This window comes from Vombatus ursinus, unplaced genomic scaffold (genome assembly GCF_900497805.2).
Source record: "Vombatus ursinus unplaced genomic scaffold, bare-nosed wombat genome assembly UNPS02014798.1, whole genome shotgun sequence".
Taxonomy (NCBI): Eukaryota; Metazoa; Chordata; class Mammalia; order Diprotodontia; family Vombatidae; genus Vombatus; species Vombatus ursinus.
In genome coordinates this window covers 37,707,502-37,730,925 of record NW_020954576.1, presented here as the reverse complement: position 1 = coordinate 37,730,925, position 23,424 = coordinate 37,707,502, and the positions used below count along the sequence as shown (strand labels likewise).

General features: G+C 33.1%; 1 protein-coding gene across 1 annotated transcript in view; it reads left to right on the top strand.

Annotated features, from left to right (window-relative positions):
- The window catches only part of CENPF (centromere protein F), an 82,829-nt gene that overhangs the window by 45,942 nt on the left and 13,463 nt on the right, over positions 1 to 23,424 (top strand). Inside the window, exons 11-15 of the mRNA XM_027871141.1 lie at positions 3,523 to 3,658; positions 6,237 to 9,631; positions 10,907 to 16,540; positions 18,689 to 18,841; positions 20,181 to 20,357. Of these exons, the coding sequence (XP_027726942.1) occupies positions 3,523 to 3,658; positions 6,237 to 9,631; positions 10,907 to 16,540; positions 18,689 to 18,841; positions 20,181 to 20,357 (9,495 nt within the window). The remainder of the gene's footprint in view (positions 1 to 3,522; positions 3,659 to 6,236; positions 9,632 to 10,906; positions 16,541 to 18,688; positions 18,842 to 20,180; positions 20,358 to 23,424) is intronic.

Genomic DNA, 23,424 nt, shown 5'->3' with positions numbered 1-23,424 from the left:
TTCAGAAAAATCTGGAAAGACATGTATGAACTGATGCAAAGTGAAATGAGCAGAACCAGGAAAACATTGTACACAGTATCAGCAACATTGTGTAATAATCAGCTATGAATGACTTGGCTCTTCTTAGCAACACAGTGATCTCAGACAAGTACAAAGGACTCAGGAAGGAAAATGCCATCCACATCCAGATAAAGAACTGTTGATGGACTCTGAATGTAGATCGAAGCATACTTTTTTAATTCTTTTTCATGTTTTTCTCTTTTGATCTGCTTTTTCTTTCACAACTGTGACTAATATGAAATTATGTTTTACATGATAGCACATGTATAACCTATATCAAATTGCCTACCATTTTAGGAGGGAGATGGAGGGGAGAAAAACTTGGAACTCACAATCTTGTAAAAATGAATGCTAAAAATTGTCTTGACGTGTAGTTGGAAAAAATATTATTAAAAATAAATAATCAAAAAGTACAATTGAAGACCTAAGCATCATGATAAAGAAACATGGAAAGTGTATTTACTTAAAAAATATGAAGTATTTGGTTCTTTGTGTTTCATGGTGATATAAGCCAACTCTAACCACCTACCTGGACACCATAACAAGGTTATCCTGCAGAAATAGAATCCATATCTACACTTCCTTAATTTTATGTTTCTCCTTTAACACATCATTATCTAAAAATGTAACTAATGGACTCGTTTTATTTCCAGTTCAAAATTTCCTCCTACCCTTCAAACTCTTCCCCCACCCATTGAGAGGACAAGAAATACAATACCCATTATACATATGAAGTCGTGAAATGATTTTCACATTAGTCATGTTTCAGGGAGGGAGAAAAGGCAAAAAGAGAAAGTGAAAGAAAATGAGCTTCAATCTGCACATAGTTTATCATTTTCCTTTCTGGAGGTGGATAGTATTTTTTATCATGAGTCCTTTGGTATTGTCATGGATCATTGTATTGCTAAGAATAACTAAGTCTTTAACAGTTGATCATCATATAGTATTGCTATTGTTGTGTACAATGTTCTCCTGGCTTTCCTTCCTTCACTTTGCATCAGTTCATATAAGTCTTCCTAGGTTTTTCCAAAGCCATCTCCTTCATCATTTCTTGTGACATGATAGTATTCCATTACAGTCATATATATAATAACTTACTTGTTCAACCATTTCCCAATTGATGGACATCCTCTCAATTTCCATTTCTTTGCCACCACTAAAAGACCTGCTATAAATATTTTTGTATATATGGGTTCTTTTCCTTTGATTTCTTTGGGCTACAGACCTAGTAGTGGTATTCCTGGGTCAAAGGGTATGCTCAGTTTTATAGGCCTTTGGGCACAATTCCAAATTATTCTTCAGAATGGTTGGACCAGTTCCCAGCTCAATCAGCAGTGCATTAGTATCCCTATTTTTCCACAACCCCTCCAGCATCTGTCATTTTCTTCATTTGTCATCTTGGCCAACCTGATGAATGTAAGGTGATACCTCAGAGTTGTTTTAATTTGCATTTCCTTAAATTTTTAGTGATTTAGAGTATTTTTTCATATGACTATTGCTTTGATTTCTTCTGAAAACTCATATCCTTTGACCAATTATCAATTGAAGAATGGCTGTTATATGAATTTGGCTCCATTATATTTGGGAAATGAGACCTTTACTAGAGAAAATTGCTACAAAATTTTTTTTTTCCCAGTTTCTTGCTTTCCTTCTAATTTTGGCTGCATTTTTAATTTTTATTTTTTTGGTGCAACCCCTTTTTAATCTAATGTAATCAAAATTAGCCATTTTACCTCCTGTGATCCTATCTCTTGTTTAGTCATGAAGTTTTTCTTTATCTACAGATCTGACAGGTAGTTTTCCCCCCTCATGCTCCTCTAATTTGCTTGTGATATCACCCTTTATGTCTAAGTCATGTACCCATTTTAACCTTATCTTGCTATTGAGTGTGAGATGTTGGTCTATGCCTAGTTTCTGCCAGACTGCTTTCTAGTTTTCCCAGCAATTTTTGGCAAATAGTGAGTTCTTGCCCCAGTAGTTTGGATCTTTGGGTTTATGAAATGCCAGTTTACTGTGGTCATTTACTATTATATTATGTGCCTAATCTATTCCATTGGTCAACCCATTGCTCTACTTAAAACAACCAAAATAACAACAACCAGCATTTTGTGTTTTTATCAATGTGGGGACCTTTGGTTTGGGTATCTATTATTATACGTAATTACCACCTCTTTAATTCAGTCCTTTATAGCTACTTTTATAATCCTTTATAGTTATGTGACTTAACTATTGTTACACAGCCAATATGTGTCATAAGTGAGATTCAAACCTAAGTCTTGCTGATTCTACAGGCAGGTCCTATCATACTTAGCCCTCAAAATTTACTTTTGTGATGGACTTTCAGAAAAGTTCACAAGATCTCATAAAAAAAATATTCATTATAAAAAATTGTTATGTCCAGAGAAAAGGAGGGGTATATTCTTTTTCTGGATAAAAGTTTTATAAATATACAGTATTAAGTTTTGTTTTGTTATTCTTTGAGTTTTTATTGTAGTGTTTGTGTATATCTTTCCTATTTATGTTTACTTTTAATCATAAAAAACATCCCATGTTTCTCTGAATTCCTTTATTTAGTTTCTTAAAACACAATAATACTCCATTATTCATATGCCACAATTTGTTTAGATATTCTTAATTCCCCCTTCATTCTCAATACTTTGCTAATGTAAAAATGCTGCTATAAATATTTTGATATATAATAGGCCTTTCTGTATTTGATCTCCTTAGAGGAATAGGTTCCTAGTAGAATCTCTGGATCAAAGGGTATGAATACTTTGGTTACTTTTATTTCATAATTCTAAATTATTTTCAGTAGTTATTAGACTAATTCAAAGCTTTTACAACTGTGTATTTGTGTGCCTGTCCTTCCATAGCTCTCAAGGGACTTTTATTTAATTAAGTACCAAAATAACATTGTGATTAGGTGATTTCACTAATTATTTAGTGACTCCCACATGTAGGTTCTGATGATAGCATTATATCAAGTTTCACTAAATTTTATTCTTTCCCAAATGAATGCAAGCAACATAAAGCAAGGTCATTGTGGGATATGTATGTATTTAGGAGTACTTGTGGTATTTGCCTTTTGAGCGCCTTTACGTCTGGATTCTTTGCATTGCCTAAGGAAAGCTCAAATAGCCAGCATTTTTTTTCCTGTGGTACTATATAGATGAGAAAAGACCTGTCGTTAGACAGGTCAAACATGACCTATGTTTACCTTTCCTTTCTATTCTTAAGGCTTATTGTTTAAATTAAGGTGCCTGCCTTCAATAAAGAACATAATATATACATTTTTATTGAGTTGGTATCCATCAGTCACAATTTCATATCCCAATACCATACCCGGGTAGCAGCTGTTATTTCAGTTTGCGGTGCCCACATTATTAGTCATGAAGAGTTAATTTCTTACATTCTTTTAGAAAATACTTTTTTTCTTATCAAATTTTATTATCAATATTTTAGGAAATGATGCAGGAAAAGCAACTTTTCAGCAATCAGTTAGATGAAAGAACAAGAGAAGTCTACCAGCTAGAGGAAGAACTCAAGAAAACCAAACATTATCTAAAGCAGAATCAGAATCTTGCAGAAGAAATGAAAAGTAAGTTGAATGACGGTTTATTTTTGCTTTTATGGTGAGGCAGTGGGGTTAAGTGACTTGCCCAGGGTCACACAGCTGGTAAATGTCAAGTGTCTGAAGTCAAATTTGAACTCAGACCCTCCTGACTCCAAGGCCAGCGCTCTATCCATTGTGCCACCTAGCTACCCCTGAATGACTTTTTAAGTATTTGGTATCTAAGCTGGTGTTTTCACTAAGAGAAGACGACACAAATCTTTGAATATCCTGGAGATGTTCAAATTGTTAAGTTGTAAAATTGTAAATTATTAAAGTTTGCTTTGGATAATGTCCTTGGTTTTTGGTTAGGAGTAGGGAAGATAATGAGACATCAGTGCACATTTTTACATGTAATTTATTTTAACAATTTATGTTATGGCAGTTGGGATTATTTTAAATTAACTGTCCCCAAATGGCTGCTTTGTAGTTCTTTGAAAGCAAAATGGTAAAATGTTCCAAACAGAACTATATTGTCAGTAAATCACTTTCCCTACAATACTGTTTTTTATGTTTCAAGTGTGTTAGTTATACTAAGACTATTCATTTCATTTTTCATTACAATTTTTCTTACGAATATTGTAAAAATCAAGTCGATTCTATTTTTTGTTAATTTCATTCTGTATTCACTGTGTGACATTTTTATAGCTGCCTAAGTCATGTTTCATTTGTCTTAGAGTTAAGTTTGGAAATCCAGCTTTCCTGTAAATCATTTATTGTCCCTGAGCTAAGTTTAGAAGTTGAGATCTCTTTCTCCTGCTAATCACTGTTCTATTCTTGTGTCAAACAAATCTGTTATCCTTGAAGGATGCAGGTGAATGCCAAGGAATCTGGTCTATTATCCAAGGGAGTCTTATCCATTATCACTAAACTGTCCTTGCAGTTGGACTCAAACAATGAACTTTTTAGTGACAGGATGGAAGGAGGGGTTGTTTCTAATCCCTCATTCCTAATTTCCAGTCAATCATATTATTCATCATACTCATGATATTTCAGATTGTATAACTAATCATATTGCTTTCCCTATGTATAATACTATAAACTTTATAACCAATCATATTGTTTTCCCATCTATGATGCTGCCTTCTATTCTAGATCTTTACAGAAAAGGCTCCTCCTTTAGTCTATAAAAGAAAACTGTCCCTCTCATTAGGGGTCTTTTGGCTTGTTGAAGAGCTGAGAGACTCCTTTTATATTAATTGCTAGCCTTACCAATAAATTGAGTGTTCTCAAAACCTTGTGCCTTGGTTTACCCTAATTTTGATTATAACACTTATAACCAACTTTTATGTAACTGTATTGTTTCCCAAGCCCTCAAGGACCATTGTCTTAGATTTCCTATTTGACTGAATGATTTTTGCAGCCAAATAATATTCCCTTAACCACACCTGAACTTACAATTTTTTTGCATGTATATTTTTGCCATACCTTATTCATATATACATATTTTTATTTGCTAACCTCATATTTATTAAGGGATTATATTTTTCTACGAGCTTTTTAATACTTATCATTTTAACTATTCTGAATTCAAATGATTTCATTCCTTCTTAGAAGAACTTTTCATCTTCACTGTTTTCTAAATAACAGCTGGTATAAATATCAATTATCTCTTGTTTTCTCCATGGAAAACTAAAAGGAAAAGAAACTCTTGTAGATTGCCATTACCATTTCCAAAAATAGACTGAAGTGGTGTCATGCATCAAATACTTCTTACCTCAGTTTTCCTAACTACAAAATATAGATTATTTGGGGCTAATAGAGGAGCTTCCCCTCATTGTAGTAGGTTTGTATTTACATATGCCATGTTAAGATTTGTTGCTGTTGAGTTGTTTTTTAGTTACATCTGACTCTTCATGACCCCATTTGGGATTTTCTTTGCAAAGATATTGGAATGGTTTGCCATTTCCTTCTCCAGCTCATTTTCTAGATGAGGAAATAGTGACAAATAGGGGTAAATGGCTTGCCCAGAATCACACAGCTACTAGTGTCAGAGATCAGAGTTGAACCTTTGAAGATGAGTCTTCCTGACTACAGGCCTGGTACTCTATCCACTGTGCCATCTAGCCGCCCCCATATTACGATAACAGTATGCTGTAAGTTTGAAATTATGTTTGTTCTGAGTAGTTATAGGTGAATCTAGCAGTTTCTTTCTCAGAATGGCAGGGGCAGTATTAACCTTTCAAGTTATTAAAAAAAGAACCTAAAAAGATTGTGAGAACAATGTACGTTAGGAAATGGGGGGTAGTCCCTTCTTGGCTTTGCTATGGTCTCTGTTTTTTTCTCAGTTACTTATATAGTTAAATTTGCTGAAAAGGAAGAATGATAAAGCTTTTAAAAGGAATGATTCCCATACGTATATTCCAGTGTTATTTTCTATATTGTTTGAAAGAACATTCACTACCTGATCTCAATAAATAATAGTTTCCCTCTTAAAGTATATAAACCCAAATAATGAGGAGTTCAAATTAATCTAGGAAGGTTTATAGGTAGTTGGTAATTCACTGTAATCTGGCTTATTTATTGTCCTGTAAGTTACAATTAATTAAAACATTATGTTTTTTAGATAAGAATACCACTCAAGAGGAAGCTTTAAAAACTCTTCAAAAAAAAATAAATCAACAGGAAAAATCTTTGACTTTGGAGAAACTAAAGCATGCAGTGGCTGATCTAGAGAAGCAACGGGATTGTTCTCAAGATCTGCTGAAAAAAAGGGAACATCATATTGAACAGCTCAATGATAAATTAAGTAGAACAGAGAGAGAATCAGAAGGGTTACTGAGTACCTTGGAATTAAAGGAGAAAGAATGTGAAGAACTAAAAAAAGAGACAACTCTGTTTTCTCAGTGGAAAAGTGAGAAAGAGCAACTTTTGAATCAGCTTTTATTGGAAAAGGAAGGCTTGCAAAGCAAAATTAATCATTTGGAAATATGTCTGAAGACTCAGCAGATGAAAAATCATGATGCCAATGAAAGCTTCAAAATAATGGAAACTGAAAAAGAAAACTTAAGCTTGGAGATCAGAAACCTTCAGAATGCAATAGAAGGAAAAAATGTAGAATTAGAAGCACAGAAAAGAGCCTATGATGAACTCCAGCTAAAAGCTGAATGCTTAGATAAGAAATATAAAAAGGAAATAGAAAATCTCTCTTTGAAAATAGTTCAGGTAACTGAGGAAGTTGAACATCTGAAACAAAAACTACAGTTGATGTCCAGTGAAATGCTGGGGAAAGATCAGCGTTATGAAGAATTGTGTATACAATATGAAAGGATCAATAGTCTAGTAAAATCTAAAAATATTTCTCAAATGACAAGTGATGATCACTGTGGGGATCTTTTGATTTTAGATCAGCCAGTTTTGAACAATTCTTTTACAAATATATTTGAAATTCAAGGAAGCCTGCCTTTAGAAGGGGGAGATCAGAAAATAAAATTGCATTTAGAAGACCAGAATGTAAAAAGTGCAGCTTTACTACAACATGACGTTTCTTCATTTGAGCTTCCGATAGAGTCTCAAAAGCAGATGAACTCAGAATTACAAAAACATTGTGAAGAGTTGGTGCAAATCAAAGGTGAAATAGAAGAACATATGATTAAAGGAGAGCATATGCATGAAAGTTTTGTAGATAAGCAGTTTCAAGTGTTGAGTGAACAACGGGAATCTGGACAAGCAGAAATCGAAGATTTAAAAATCAATAACCGATTACTTGAAGAGTCAGTAAAGGAGCTGCACTTGATGTCTGAAGCCCTGAGTTCTGAAAAAAAGGAAATTAATTCAGTTCTCTTTCAAAACAAGAAAGAAATTGAAGAACTGATCCAAGAAAATAGGAATCTCAAGGAAATTAATTCAATTTTAAATATTGAAAAAATGAACTTAATGCAAAAAAAATTCAATTTTTCAAACTGCTTAATTGAAAAGGAGAAAAATATTGCAGAGCTATCTGATAGAAACAAAGAGGAGGAGTTTCTTTTGGTAAAGAGATGTGAAGAAGCTGAAAAGGGACTTGAACTTCTTAAAGAAAAATATAAATTAATGGAGGAAAAGAACACTGAATTGGAATGTATCTTAAGGGAACATACTGCTAGTCTTTGTGGAAACAGAAATAATGAATTAAGAGACTTGGAAGGAGCTTTTGTAAGAGAACGTGAAGATTATGTAGGCCGGCTAGCCCTAGCTGAGGAAAAAAATGAGAAATTAGTTCTTGAGATGGAAACAATACAGTGTGGACTGAGAGCTGAGATTGTAGCTATTCAAAATAGTTCAAAGATTGAAGCTGATGGCTTAAGACAAGAAATTTCAAATTTCAAGTGTGAAAAAAGTAAAATACAAGAACAATATGATGTCTTGCTGCAAGAGAATGATAGATTGATGAAGTTAGTTAAGACAAAAGAGGTGCAAAGGAATGAATTGGTTCTTACTGGCAGCCCAGCTTCTGAACAAATCAATGAGTCTTTAAATGAAAATGGGAATGAATTAGATAATTTTAAGACGATTGAAGTTGAAATGTTTCGTATGAATCTTGAAGCTAAAGATGGCTCTTTAAATACTTATAATGCACAAATGGTACAATTTGAGGAAGTCACTGAACATGTGGAACTAAGACTTCAGGAAAGTGAAGAGGAGAAAGAGGTCTTACAGCAAGAATTGGAAGTGATTAGAAAGGAGCTGGAAGCTAGGGATTCAAAGGTAATGGAAACTCAGCAATATGATCAGTCATTTGGAACCAGCAACTATGAGGACGGCAAAAAAGAAATGGATGAAAAGTATATTTCAGTTCTGCATGAACTATCAACAAGCCAAAATGATAATGCACAACTAATGGCTTCATTGCAGACAGCAGTAAGTAAGCTAAATGAGTTAGAGAAGATGTGTGAGATTCTACAAATTGAAAAGTTAGAACTAACATCTGAGCTTAATGATTCAAAATCAGAATGTATCTTAGCAACTACCAAAATGGCAGAAAAAGTAGAGAAACTAGTAAATGAAGTTAAAACACTAAATAATGAAAATGACCTTCTTGGTGATCTTACTGAAGAGAATAATAAAGGTGAATTTGGGGAACAATGTAATGAACCAAAGTCTATTTGCTTAAAACTTCTAGAGGGCAGTATTGAAGATGATGGTGACTATGAACATTTGAAACTGTCAAACAAAGAAGTTCAAATGCATTTTGTTGAATTACAGGAAAAATTTTCATCTTTACAAATTGAGCACAGAATTTTACATGAACAGCACTGCTACATGAGCTCCAAGTTGTCAGAACTACGTTCTTACACTGACACACTAAAGGCTGAAAATTCCATATTGTCAATGAATCTTAAAAACCTGCAGACTGATTTGATGAAGCAGCGCACTCCTGGTAAAGAAGAATTTGCATTAGAAGAGGGTGATTCTTTATCATCCTCTTGTATGAATGAAACCCCCAATCTTACAAGTTTTGTTGAATCTTCTTTTTATAAGGACTTATTTGAAGAAACAAGAGAAATATCTTCTTTGAACAGTTTGGAAGAGAATATTTTAGACAGTCAGTCCAGTGCTAATATAGACGAAGCGCCTTGTCGCAGTCCCGTGGTAGACTGCATGACTAAGAGAACTGCTAGATCTGATCCCAACTGGAATATTGAAGAACTTGAGACACTTTGCCAAACTTATCAGATGTCACTGAAGGATCTTGAAGACAAATATCAAAGTCAAGAGATTATGAAAGATAAAGAGATTCAAGAGCTCAAGCAGCTCATAGGTTCTGAAAGGAAAGAGCTGGAATCTCTCAGAGAGCAGTATTTATCAGAAAACGAACAGTGGCAACAGAAACTGGCAAGCGTGACTGTGGAAATGGAGTCAAAGTTGGCAGCAGAAAAGAAACAGACTGAGTACTTATCACTTCAGCTTGAAGTAGCAAGACTTCAACTTCAAGGTCTTGATTTAAGTTCCCGCTCATTCCTTATTGCTGAAGGTGACGATGTAAGTATGTTCAACAAACTTACTTTCCTGTACCTTAGTTACTGATGTTCAAAGGAAAAAAGGCATTGTATTACATTAAATCTAGCATGATGTTGAAAGGTTTCCTAAATATTAAAATAAACCCAGTTAAATTCCTATATTACATAAAACTTGTCAATAAACTACATTACTACTTCAGGAAAACAAATTAATCTAATTCTTGGTTTTAGCAAATTACTACAGTGATTGGCATTATCACAACCATACTGTATGTGGAACTGTTGGTGGTGACTGCTTTTTAGCAATATTATAATGTTTGAACATGAACTTGAAGGAATGAATACATGTTATTCACCACTCATGAGGTAGTGATTGTATAGGCATATCCTGTCTAATATTGTTAATTGGTTCCATGACAATAAGTCTTGGATTTTAAGTGATGCAAATTATTTGGAGCTTAAAGGAGTTAATTCTTTTGGGGATCATTTGCTCGATCACATCGATAGTGATTACTTAATGTGTGTTCTAGTTGACTGGTTAAACATTGATTTCATTTTTATATTTTGTGTGAATTTGATTAAAAACTAAAGACATTTGTTAAATGATATTATTTAACAATGTTAGCAAGTATCTGTTTGATATAAATCTGACATGAAAATACAAAGTTATGTGATGGAGTTGACCCCTCTGACTTTTCAGGAAGAATGTTATATTTTAGAATTGCAGCAATTAAAAAAGTATTCCTTATAATTAGTACATGTGTTTGAAAACTTTTTGCCTGGTAGCTTACTATGACATATCTGATTTAGTTCTACCTGCTTAAAACACACCTTTGCTTCACCGAGCAATTATTCAGATATATTTTAATTTTTAGATACATTTTAATCATTCATTTTTGTTTCAAATAACTAAAATCTAAAAAAAAAAAAAAAAGCTAAACTACATTAATACTTACCAAATGAAAGATGAGTAGGTTGGAATTTACCTGCCATTTTTTTTTGGACAGGAAAAAGGAAGTTTTATATTTCTACTATTAATGTTTCAAACCTCCTACCCCAAAATATTTAACATAAATAGATTATAATTATCTACCTTAAATCAAAAATAACATTTAAAGTGATTGCTTTGACACTCCAAATGGAGAGTTAAGGACCAGTTTGGGAGGTGAGTAGGAGGAAAGTTGCATTTTAACCCTCTTTATTGTGGAAAAATATATCTGGAAATTAATTTCTAGTCTACTTCTACATTTCTTTGTGATAAATAAAATGTTTTCTTATTGGTGTTGTGTAATTACAGGCAATTAAGAATGACCAAGAAAACAGTGTCTCAGATAACTCAGAAGAACATATTTCATTCACTGATGAAAAGATAATTAAGAGTGACAGACTACACATTTGTGAAGAAAATGTTCAACAAACCTTAAATGTGGAGTGTGAGAAAATAGCTGAAATTGATGATGTTGGCTCTGCAGTAGTATATTCTAGGGAACTGAACTTAGAAAATGAACATGGAAATTCATCAGATAAAACCCCAAACAATTCAGAATGCATTAATGAATTATCATTTTCTAGTCATGATACTTCAGCAGCTATGGATTTCCTGGAGAATCAGGTGCTCATTCAGAATCTACAAATGCAGGTGAAAGAAACTTCAAAGGAAAACTTGAAGTTACTCTGTGGCATGGAGCAAAGTAATAAAAAAGTTGATAGATTGCTCAGTGAAATCAAAGAATTAGACTCCAAGCTGGATTTACAAAAAGCTGAATTAACTGCTAAGATATGTATGTGTTCAGAATTAGAAAAAGTCATTCAGGAACTTCAAAAAGAAAAATCAGACTTGAGTGAGAAATTGGAATCCTTCTCTTATGAAAATCAGCAATTACTTCAGAGTGTAACATCTTTGGAAAACTTAAATTCTGGTTCAAGACCATGCAAAATTATATTCACAGATACTCCAGATATTGAAGATAATCTAGGAATGGTGAATAAAGACTGGAAAGAACAATTTCTTGAAATTGAAAATGAATTGAGAAGGGTAAAATCTGAAAAGATTAACATTGAGAATCACGCCTTTTCCATTGAAGCTGACTTGGAATGTCTTCAAACAAAGAATCTCTGTTTAGAAAAAGATAATGATAATAAACAGAAAATGGTGTTGAATCTTGAAGAACAACTTTCTCTGGTTATATCTGAGAAAAACCACCTTAGTGGAGAACTAGACATTCTATTAAGGGAAAAAATGCAAGTAGAAGAAATATGTGAAAAATTGAAGGAAAAAATTGAAGTGTTTGAGTCAAATCAAAGGGAATCTCTGCAACATATAGAAATAATGGAGTCTCAGGTAAGAGACAAAACACAACTCCTTCAGACTATGTCATCTGATGTAAACCAACTAATAAAAGACAAAGATCATCTCCAAGAGCAGCTTCAAAGTGTAGAGAAGGATACACAGATGCTTAGTTTGGTAAAAGATGACTTGAAAAATGAAATTGGTCAATTGATCAATGAAAAAGAGCTTCTTATAAGAGAATCAGAAAACCTCAAAGCCAAATTGAATGAATCAGAAGCAGAAAATGTAAACCTTTCTAAGGTTTTAGAGAATTCTCTAATTGAAAAAGGTGAGATTGTAGCAAGATTGAATTCAACACAAGAAGAAGTACATCAGCTGAGAAGTGGCATAGAAAAACTAAAAATCCGCATAGAGGCTGATGAAAAGAAAAAACACTACATTTTAGAAAAGCTGAAGGAAAGTGAACGCAATGCTGACTCGTTTAAGGACAGAATTGAAGGACTTGAAAGAGAATTGCAGATGTCAGAAGAAAATCAAGAAGCAATGATTCTTGATGCTGAGAATGCAAAGTCTGAATTAGAAACACTGAAAACACAAATGGAAGAGTTAACGAAAGGCTTAAAATCTTCAGAATTGGAATTATTTGCCTTAAGATCAGAAAAAAATATCTTGAATGGATTACCAGAAAATCAATGTCAACAGTCTGAATTGGAAGGGTTGATGCAGACCATAAAATGTTTAGAAACAGAAGTTATTGCTTTAAGGACAGAAAAAGAAAATATATTGAAAGAGTTACAAGAAAAGCAAGGTCAGATGTCACAATTGGAACAGTTGGCCCAAAGCTTAAAATTTGTTGAAACTGAAGTTTTTTCTCTGATGTCAGAAGAAGAAAATGTAATGAAAGACATAAAAGGAAATAAAGGTCAAGTGTTTGAATTAGAAAAGTTGACTCAAACCTTAAATTGTTTAAAATCAGAACTTGTTGCTTTAAGGTCAGAAAAAGAAATTATTTTGAAAGAACTACAAGAAAAGGAAAATAGAGTGTCTGAATTAGAAGAGTTGACCCAGTCTCTAAAGTGTTTGGAAATTGAAGTTACTTCTTTAAGGTCAGAAAAAGAAAATATATCAAAGGAATTGCACAAAAAGCAGAGTCAAGTGTCTGAGTTAGAAGAATTGACTGAAATCTTAAGATGTGTAGAAGCTGAAGTTCTTTCCTTACGGTCAGAAAAAGACAATGTATTGAAAGAACTGCAAGAAAATCAAGATCAAGTATGTGAATTAAAAGAATTGACTGAAAGCTTCAAATGTGTAGAAACAGAAGTTGTTGCCTTAAGGTCAGAAAAAGAAAATATATTGAAAGAATTAAAAGGAAAGCAAGATCAAGTTTGCCAGTTAGAAGAGTCGATCAAAACCCTAAAATGTTTGGAAACAGAAGTTGTTTTCTTAAGGTCAGAAAAAGAAAATACACTGAGAGAATTACAAGAAAATCATTATCAAATCTTTGAATTAGGAGAATTAGTCCAAATGCTAAAATGCTTAGATTCTGAACTTATTAGTATAAGGTTAGAAAAAGAAAATATTTTGAAAAACTTACAAGAAAGACAAGATCGAGTGTCAGAATTAGAAGAGCTGATCAGCAGCTTTAAATGTTTGGAAACTGAAGTTGTTTCCTTAAGGTCAGAAAAAGAAAAAATGTCAAAGGAGTTACAAGAAAAGCAGAGTCAAGTATCTGAATTGGAAGGGTTGACCATAAACCTAAAATACTTGGAAACTGAAATTGCTTCTTTTAAGTCAGAAAAAGATAATATGTTGAAGGAACTACAGGAAAAGCAGGATCGAATATGTGAATTAGAAGAAATGACCAGAAGCCTAAAATGTTTTGAAACTGAACTTATTTCCTTAAGGTCGGAAAAAGAAAACCTGTCAAGGGAGTTACAGGAAAAGCAGAGTCAAGTGTCTGAATTAGAAGAATTTACCAAAAGTCTAAAATGCTTGGAATCTGAAGTTGCTTCTTTAAAATCAGAAAAAGACAATATGTTGAAGGAACTGCAAGAAAAACATGATCAGATTTGTGAATTAGAAGAAATGAACATAAGCCTAAAATGTTTGGAAACTGAAGTTGTTTCCTTAAGGTTAGCAAAAGAAAGCATGTCAAAGGAGTTAAAAGAAAAGCAGAGTCAAGTGACTGAATTAGAACAGTTGACCCAAAGTCTAAAGAGTTTGGAAACTGAATTTGCTTCTCTAACATCAGAAAAAGAAGATCTGTTGAAGCAGCTGTGTGAATTAAAAGAGTCAACTAAAAACCTAAAATGTTTGGAAAATGAAGTTGTTTCTTTATCATCAGAAAAAGAACACATTTTGAAAAAACTACAAGAAAAGCAGGGTCAAGCGTCTGATTTAGAAGAGTTGACCAAAAGTCTAAAGTCTCTGGAACCTGAAGTTGCTTCTTTAAGGTCAGAAAAGGAAAACATATTGAAGGAGCTACAAGAAAAACAAGGTCGCATTTGTGAATTAGAAGAGATGACCATAAACTTAAAATGTTTGGAACCTGAAGTTGCTGCTTTAAGGTTAGAAAAAGAAACAGTGTTGAAAGATTTACAAGAAAAGCAGGATCAAATTTGTGAATTAGAAGAAATGAACATAAACCTAAAATGTTTGGAAACTGAAGTTGTTTCCTTAAGATTAGCAAAAGAAAAAATGTCAAAGGAGTTAAAAGAAAAGCAGAGTCAAGTGTCTGAATTAGAACAGCTGACCAAAAGTCTAAAGAGTTTAGAAACTGAATTTGCTTCTCTAACATTAGAAAAAGAAAATCTGTTGAAGCAGCTGTGTGAATTAGAAGAGTCAACTAAAAACCTAAAATGTTTGGAAAATGAAGTTGTTTCTTTATCATCAGAAAAAGAACACATTTTGAAAGAACTACAAGAAAAGCAGGGTCAAGTGTCTGGTTTAGAAGAGTTGACCAAAAGTCTAAAGTTTTTGGAACCTGAAGTTGCTTCTTTAAGGTCAGAAAAAGTAAACATGTTAAAGGAGTTGCAAGAAAAACAAGATCACATTTGTGAATTAGAAGAGATGACCATAAACCTAAAATGTTTGGAACCTGAAGTTGCTTCTTTAAGGTCAGAAAAGGAAAACATATTGAAGGAGCTACAAGAAAAACAAGGTCGCATTTGTGAATTAGAAGAGATGACCATAAGCTTAAAATGTTTGGAACCTGAAGTTGCAGCTTTAAGATTAGAAAAAGAAAAAATGTTGAAAGATTTACAAGAAAAGCAGGATCAAATTTGTGAATTAGAAGAAATGAACATAAACCTAAAATGTTTGGAAACTGAAGTTGTTTCTTTAAGGTTAGCAAAAGAAAACATATCAAAGGAGTTAAAAGAAAAGCAGGGTCAAGTGGCTGAATTAGAACAGTTGATCAAAAGTCTAAAGTGCTTGGAATCTGAAGTTGCTTCTCTAACATCAGAAAAAGAAAATCTGTTGAAGCAGCTGTGTGAATTAGAAGAGTCAACTAAAAACCTAAAATGTTTGGAAAATGAAGTTGTTTCCTTGTCATCAGAAAAAGAACACATTTTGAAAGAACTGCAAGAAAAGCAGGGTCAAGTGTCTGATTTAGAAGAGTTGACCAAAAGTCTAAAGTCTTTGGAACCTGAAGTTGCTTCTTTAAGGTCAGAAAAGGAAAACATGTTGAAGGAGCTACAAGAAAAACAAAGTCACATTTGTGAATTAGAAGAGATGACCACGAGTCTAAAATGTTTAGAAACTGAAATTGCTTCTTTAAGGTCTGAAAACAAAGACATGTTAAAGGAGTTGCAAGAAAAGCAGGGTCAAACGTCTGAATTGGAAGAGATGACCAGAAAGCTAAAGTCCTTGGAAACCAAATTTACTTCTTTAACATCAGAAAAAGAAAACATGTTAAAGCAATTGTGTGAATTAGAAGATTTGAACAAAAACCTAAAATGTTTGGAAACTGAAGTTGTTTCCTTATCATCAGAAAAAGAAAACATTTTGAAAGAACTACAAGAAAAGCAGGGTCAAGTGGCAGAACTGAAAATGTTAAATGTTTCATTTGAAAGCCTACTGGAAGAAAAAGAAGAAGAAAAGAGAAGATCTAAAGAAGAATCTAACCACACAATCGAATTGCTTCAAAAACAGTTGAATGATCTAAATGAGAAAATAGAATCCTTACATAAAGAGCATAACATATGTAAGGTCAGTGAGCAGGATCTAAATTGTCAAGTGGATTCTCTAAAGAATGAGAAAGTTCATTTGCTGCAGCAGCTTGAAGAGAACAAAAATAATAATGCTGTGCTGAAATCTTCTATAAATGAAGTTACTCAAGAAATGGAAAACAACAAACAAAAATTAGAGAAGGCAATGGAAGAAAGCAGAATACTTCAAAAAGAAGTTGGAGACCTCAGAAAGCTCTCCTCTGCATTGACCCAGATGGAGGTGGAGCAGCAACTGCTGGAGAAAGAAAAATCACGGCTGGAAAATCTTACAGCAGAATTACAACAAAAGATCCAAGAACTATCCAAGAATGAGACTTTGTATGACAGTTTGGAAGCTCTGCAAAGTTCTTATACCAATCTGGAGAATGAGCTTGAGTTGACAAAGAGGGAAAACTCCTCTCTTCTTGAAAAGGTAAATTATGAAAAAGTGAACTGTGCTGTTTGCAGCTTTGTAGATGCTATATTTCATAAGATTTTTTGAGCAAATACTTTGAAAGTCTTTAAATACTATATAAATATTGCTGTTATTTTGAATAATAATTAGTGGAAAGATAGTCTTGGAATTTCCAAATTGCAAACTAGTATATATAGTTTAAAAATTTTGTTTAGACCTTGGATTACATTGGTGTAGGGAGCTCCCAATATGGAAATGTCTACCTTTTTGCAACTTGTAGTCTTAGAGGGTTTCCAGGGGCTACTGAAAGGTTAAGTGATTTGCCCAGGTTAATGTAATCAATATATATATATCTATATCTATATATCTATATATCAGAGGTAAGACTTATTAGTCATCCTGACTGCCCTGCCATCTATCTACTACCTTGCTGTCTCATGTTCATAATATAGATCATCACGATACTGTGATCCACATTCATATGTTTTCCAAGTATGAGGGGCTGGAGAGCTATTGAGGATTATGGGTGTTATCTTCTCTTGATGTCTAGTAATATCTACTGTTGACGTCTACCAGAATTATGGTAAAATGTAAATTAACCAGAACACTTGATGCATTATTTTGCTTTCTAGACAACTAATATCAGATATATATTTTAGTAGCATGGTATTTGCTCAGTCTATTATACCTTCTGCTTTCACAAAATTTTGTCATAAAAATTAATGTTCAGAATGAGGACCTTGGGTTCATGATCTTTAATCATCTAAGAAACATTATGTTCAATATATTTTTATTATTAAAGCAAGAAAGGAGGTTGATTATATTTACATAGAGATTTATTTCCAGCCTTATTCCCTTTCATGCTTTCTGTGTTTTTAGCCAGACCGAACTGTTTCCAGATAGATTCCTATTTGTGTCTATCCTTGCATTCATTCTTTTGTGCCTGGAACAGATTTCCTTTGTATTTTTACCTGTTGAACTCTTACTTCGATGTTCAACTCTGTGTTAGCACTTCCATAATAAAACTTTTGTCATTGTGACCTTTCCCTCCCAATTCCCTTCTACCACATATACCCCTTTGCTGGAGGCAGCTGGTGGTAGAGTCCTGGGACTGGAGTCAGGAAGACCTGAGATCAAATTTGGCCTTAGATGCTAGTTATGTGACCTTGGGCACAGTCACTTAACCTCTGTTTGCCTCAGTTGTATGGTAAATTGAATATCATCTACTTCTTAGAGTTGTGAGGATTACATGAAATAATATTTGTAAAAAGCCCTTAACATAGTGGCTGGCATGTAATAGGAGTTATATAAATATATTCTTTTTCTTTCTTTCCCCCTTGCTGGAAGTATTCCTTACCTCCTTATATTTTTAATAGTGTTTTTCCTTTTAATCTCCCCTTACTCTTTTTACATTCTCCTTTACAACCTACTTTCTTGTGTAAATGTTTCTTTGACCCCCTAAAATATTGTAAAGTACTTGAAAACAAGGCAATATTATTTTTCATTTTTATATTATCAGTGACTAACACAGTGCCATGGATGTATAGTAGACATATAATGGTTTTTCCCCCCTTAATAGCAAGGGTTAAAACACAAAACAGTAAATCAGAAAATTTACTTATGCAGAATAGTCCTTTTTATTAAAGTACTTTGGGGCTTTTCTGTACTGTTAGCCTTAGAGAGCTGTTGCTTTAGAGATGATTAAACTCTTTCATCTTAAAGCTGTGTGTACATAAAAGTAGCACTCTTATAGGTTCTAGCAAGGATGCTTCTTTTAGATAGCATATAATGGGGATTAGCAATGAATCTAGACCTCATCTAATCCAAAAACCTGTTTCATACAGTGTTTTTCTTATCCTTTTCCTGAATGTTGCTTAGGTTTTAATTCGTAATAGTATATTTGTGAAGGATTTGAAGACTTGGTATCCTTTGACATATCTCTCTCTGTTGTTTTCTGTTAAATCTTCACTGCAAAGGAAAGAATGCTTTCGTGGGTATTGAAAATTATTAGGATGGTTTAATGAGGTGAGAATTTATCAAGTTACATTGTATTTTGAAGGCTAAAGTAATTATCCAGAATATGTTGTAGAGAAGTAGTTAATTTGGTTAAAAATCCACATGCCATCTAAGCAATATTTGGGAGATTAATAAAAAATTCTATTTCAGATAAATAAAGTGGCAGATAATGAAGCTCTGCTAAAGAAGGAGATGAATGAGGTGATGCAAAAGATGACAGTGTTGCAAGAAGAATATACTGGAGAGAAGAACAGGCTTAATGATTATGTAAAAAGTAGAGAAGCAGAAGCAGAGAAGAGGAAAGTAAGTTGCTCTCTGAAATAGTGACTACGTTTAAGTGATTTCAAATTAATAAAGCCACCTTTGTTATTTAGGAGGCCTTGTATGATAATATGAAATATCTTTGAAACCTTTGCTTTCAAATACAGTGATACCCAATCCATCTAGTGATCAGACTTCATCTTTTCCTTTTAAAAAAATGGAGGTAATGTAATGGTATCTCTCAGATCTACTTAAAAGAGTTCTTGTGAGGCTCAAATGAGGTAATGAGTATGAAGTGCTTTGTAAACCTTAATGCTGTGGATAAATATCATCTACTGAGTGGCTGTTATTTTTATTATTTGTTATTCATCCCTTCTAGAAGGCTACAAGAAGTCAGTGGAAGAAGGCTTAGGAATAGCCAAATAAGTGTTTAGAAGAGCGTGCATGAAATAAAGCCCAGTATTTCTTAGAGGACTCTTGATTGATGAGAAACTTTATTTTTCACACAATTCTAATAATCAATTAGCAAGTTTCTCTGCTTAATTCAGGTTAAAATAGCTGGAGTACTATGAGGGGTAGATACAAAGATCACTGACAGTGAAGGAGAAAAAGACATCTATGAAAGTGTCTCTTTCTAAGAGTTATTTATTTTAGGGGCAAGTAGCTATACATGCTCCAGCTTCTAAGAGCAGTCTTATTCTGATGTTTATAATGACCTTGAGTCATCAAGAAAAGTTTAAAATTATATTTAGACAAGTATATAAAACATTTTAATGTAGGCTTTCATTTTAAAATGTTTGAGAATTAAAACGTATTAAGGTTATCTCAGAAGTTTCCTTATGTGGGGCCAATAATTCTCTGACAATGTCAAGTTCCTGCAAAAGAGAGACACAATTTGAAAGGAAGTTGAATTAGCTTTTCAGTTTACTAAGTTCACTGAAGTTTCTAAACTTTGGACATATTAGTATATATTATTATTATTTCAGTTATTCAAAGCCACTTAGAAGAAATAACTAAGATGTTAAGGTAGATGATGAACATTAAATTGAAGAAAATGATCCATGGCTCACTAATATAGTCATATTGTTTTCATGTTTATTTAGCTAACAGCTTCCTCTGGTACATACTTAAAATAATGTAAAAATATTGTGTTGTGATATATTAATTGACATGGAATACTAATTCAGGTTTAAAATCATTTTTAAAAAATTATAACTATAACATACTATTTTATTCTGTTTATGTTCCTAGATAATTTTTTTCCCTTCAGAAATTAACATTTCATGGGCATTTACTCATGTTTTTTCATTTTTTAAAAAAGGAAAATAAAAATTTTTATCAAAAAATGATAAAATTGTTCAAACATCATTTTTGCATTTAGATACAACTGGATGAGCTAATCCTGGAAAAGTGTGAACTGAAGAAGAGTTTGGATTGTGTGCAAAAAGAGCTGAAGGAAAGAGAAGAGAAAGCAAGAAATGAAATATCAGATTATCAGTGTAGGCTTCAGGATGCCAATAAGAAATATGAAGTTTTACTCAAGGAAGCAAACAAAAAGGTAAAAAGCTCCATTTAGGGGGATGTGACACATGTACAGAGAACTGTGGCCTAACCCCTTCTGAGATGATAGAGTGCTGCTATTGCTTTCTATTATAGTTTTCTGTGGAAGTTATAGAGAGACAGATTTTAGTCCTGTGTAGGAAAAAACTTCCTTATAATCAAAGCTGTCTAAAAATGAAGTGGATTGTTCACTTTGCTTATTATAGGTCTCCAGTTAAACCTGGATAGCTACTTGTTTTTGTTTTTTACTTTAATTTTATCATTTTTCCAGCTAACATTTGTATAGTTAAGTAGTACTGGCCAAGACCAAAAAAATGTGTATTTTAACTCAAGTGTTTTAACTTCACCATCTCTGACAGGAGCTGGCTTGGGTGCTTCATCTTTGTTCTTGTGGAATTGTGGTTTGTCTTTACATTGATCAGAGTTCTAAAGCCTTTTCAAGTTGTTTTAAAAAAATAGTATAGTAATTGTATAAGTTGTTATTCCCTCAGTTCTCACTTCACTCTCTATTATATTAGTTCATAGGAACCTTCCCAGTTTCCTCTGAAAATGTCTTATGTCATCACTCTTATAGTGCAATAAGAGTACGTTCACAGAATATAGTTTGTTTAGTTCGTCTTCGAAAGATCGGCACGCCCCCTTAATTTCCAGTTTTTGCTGCTGTAAAAAGAACTGCTGTAAATGTTTGTGTATGTGGGGGTCCTTTTCCACTTTCTTTGATCTCTTTGGGGTGTATGCCTAGTAGTGGTATAACTGAGTCAAAGGGTAGTGACTTTGGGGACATAGTTCTTAATTGCTTTCTGGAGTGGCTTTAACAACTGCTTCATGAGTGGGTCGTTAGTGCGCTTGTTTTACTGTAGCTGCACCAACATTTGTCATTTTCCTTTGTTGTCATCTTTGCCACTCTGATGGGTGTGAGATAGAATCTGAGTTGCTTTAATTTTAATTTATCTAATTATTCGTAATTTGGAGCATTTTTTTTCACATGGCTTTAATTTCTTCCCTTGAGAACTGCCTGTTCACATTTTTTGACTTTGGTAAATGTCCTTCATTTGTTTTGTTTCTTGGTTATGAAGAGCTGCGGCAGATAAACTTGCTACAAAGGTATTTTCCCTGTTATTTCTCTTCTAACTGCTTTTATTTATGCAAAACCTTTTAAATTTATGTAATAAATTTAATATCTTTTAAAGATTAATATCCATTAAAAGATAAAATATAAATTTTTTTTAAGCGAGGCAGTTGGGGTTAAGTGACTTACCCAAGGTCACACAGCTAGAACGTGTCAAGTGTTTGGTCTGAGGCCGGATTTGAACTCAGGTCCTCCTGACTTCAGGGCGCCACCTAGCTGCCCCCCAAAATATTAATTTTATCTTTTGTGATCCTTTTTATTTCTTTTATTATGGTTTCTTCCCTTATCCATAGATTGAAAAGGTAATTTCTTTTTCATTCCATTCCTCTTATTTACTTATAACCATTTAATTCATCTCCCCATTCAAGTTACTATATATGTGGTGAGATGTTGATCTATACTAGATTTTTGACAGACTGCTTTCCAGTTTTCTCAACAGTTTTTGTCAGATGAATCCTCAACTTGGTAACTGAAATCTTTGGATTTACCACATTCCGCCTACTGTATTTCCTTCTGTTATGTTGCATACTTAATTTGTCCCATGGATTGATTTATCTATTTTTTAACCAGTAGCAAATCATTTTGATGCTTTATGCTTTTTTTTTTTTTTGCTGAGAGACCTCATGTCACTGAAAACTAGTCATCCAGTATAAAATATACATAAATCATCAGCATTCCTGTAAGAGAAATTTTATATTATTTACAGAATTTACAAAAATATGTGGGCATATCAACCACTACATACATAGGAACTATATGAATTCAACTATAAAATACTCTTTAGAGAAATAAAGACAGACCCAAATAATTGAAGAAAGACTAAATGCTTTTAGGTAGTTCAGGATATATAGGTAGTTCAGTGATATATAAGCACATCATGTGAATATTCATATACATGAATTTATGAATAAACGGTGACTGTAGAGCTGTGTTAAAATCTTTGTGATAATCAACAAAGGAAGTATATTCTACTTTCTGGCAGTTTTATTCAATAACTATTGAGTTAACAAATTTATTTTTGTACCTTTGGAGCTTTGTGGCATCTCCCTGTTACCTTTAAGTTTACTCTTAAATGGCAGAGTCTCTTGCCCTTTCAAAGGTACAGGTTGCCCTAGATGATCTCTGAGGTGCCTTTAATCTCTAAATCGATGGTCCAGTTATGACTTTTTTTTTTTTTGGATCAGAACTGTGATTTCAATGGTGTAGGTAACCAAGGGATTTTCTTAACCAAGGTAGATTGTCAACTTCTCTTCAAAGTGTAGTCTTAGAGAATATCCTGAAAGGTTAATTGATTTGCCCAAGGTCACACAGCCATTGTGAGTTGGAAGTGGAACTTGTTAAGGCTTTCCTAACTCTGAGTGAAGTTTCTAACCACTATGCTGCACTGCCTCTCTTAGGATGTATATTTACTGATAAAATTTGAGTCCAGAGGACTGAAGATGATATATACTAGTCATCTCCTGACAGAGAAGTGATGGTCTTAAAAAGTAGAATAAGACATATGTTTTTGGATGTGGACAATGTGAGAATTTGTATAACCATTTTGTGTATGTGTGTGTGTGTGTATATATATATATATATACACACACACACATACACACATATATGTATGTATGTGTATATATGTTAAAGGGGTTTTCTTTTTTTCTTTTTAATTTAATAGGGAAGTGAGAGATTCTCAATGTTTGTACATATATATGTATATATTTTAGACATCTCTACCACAATATAGTGATAAATATTAATTTGTTGAGCAAAAAAAATGATGTACATTTGCCTATTTACTGAGTGGGTCCTGAGGTAGAATTTTCTACCTTCACTGTAGAAAGTATAATTGCCCAGAATTCCAGGTCATGAAATGTTTTGTTTTTACTGAGATTTTATGTAAACTTGCTCTGCTGAGCTACTTGACCAATACTATATTTTGTCTTTCTTA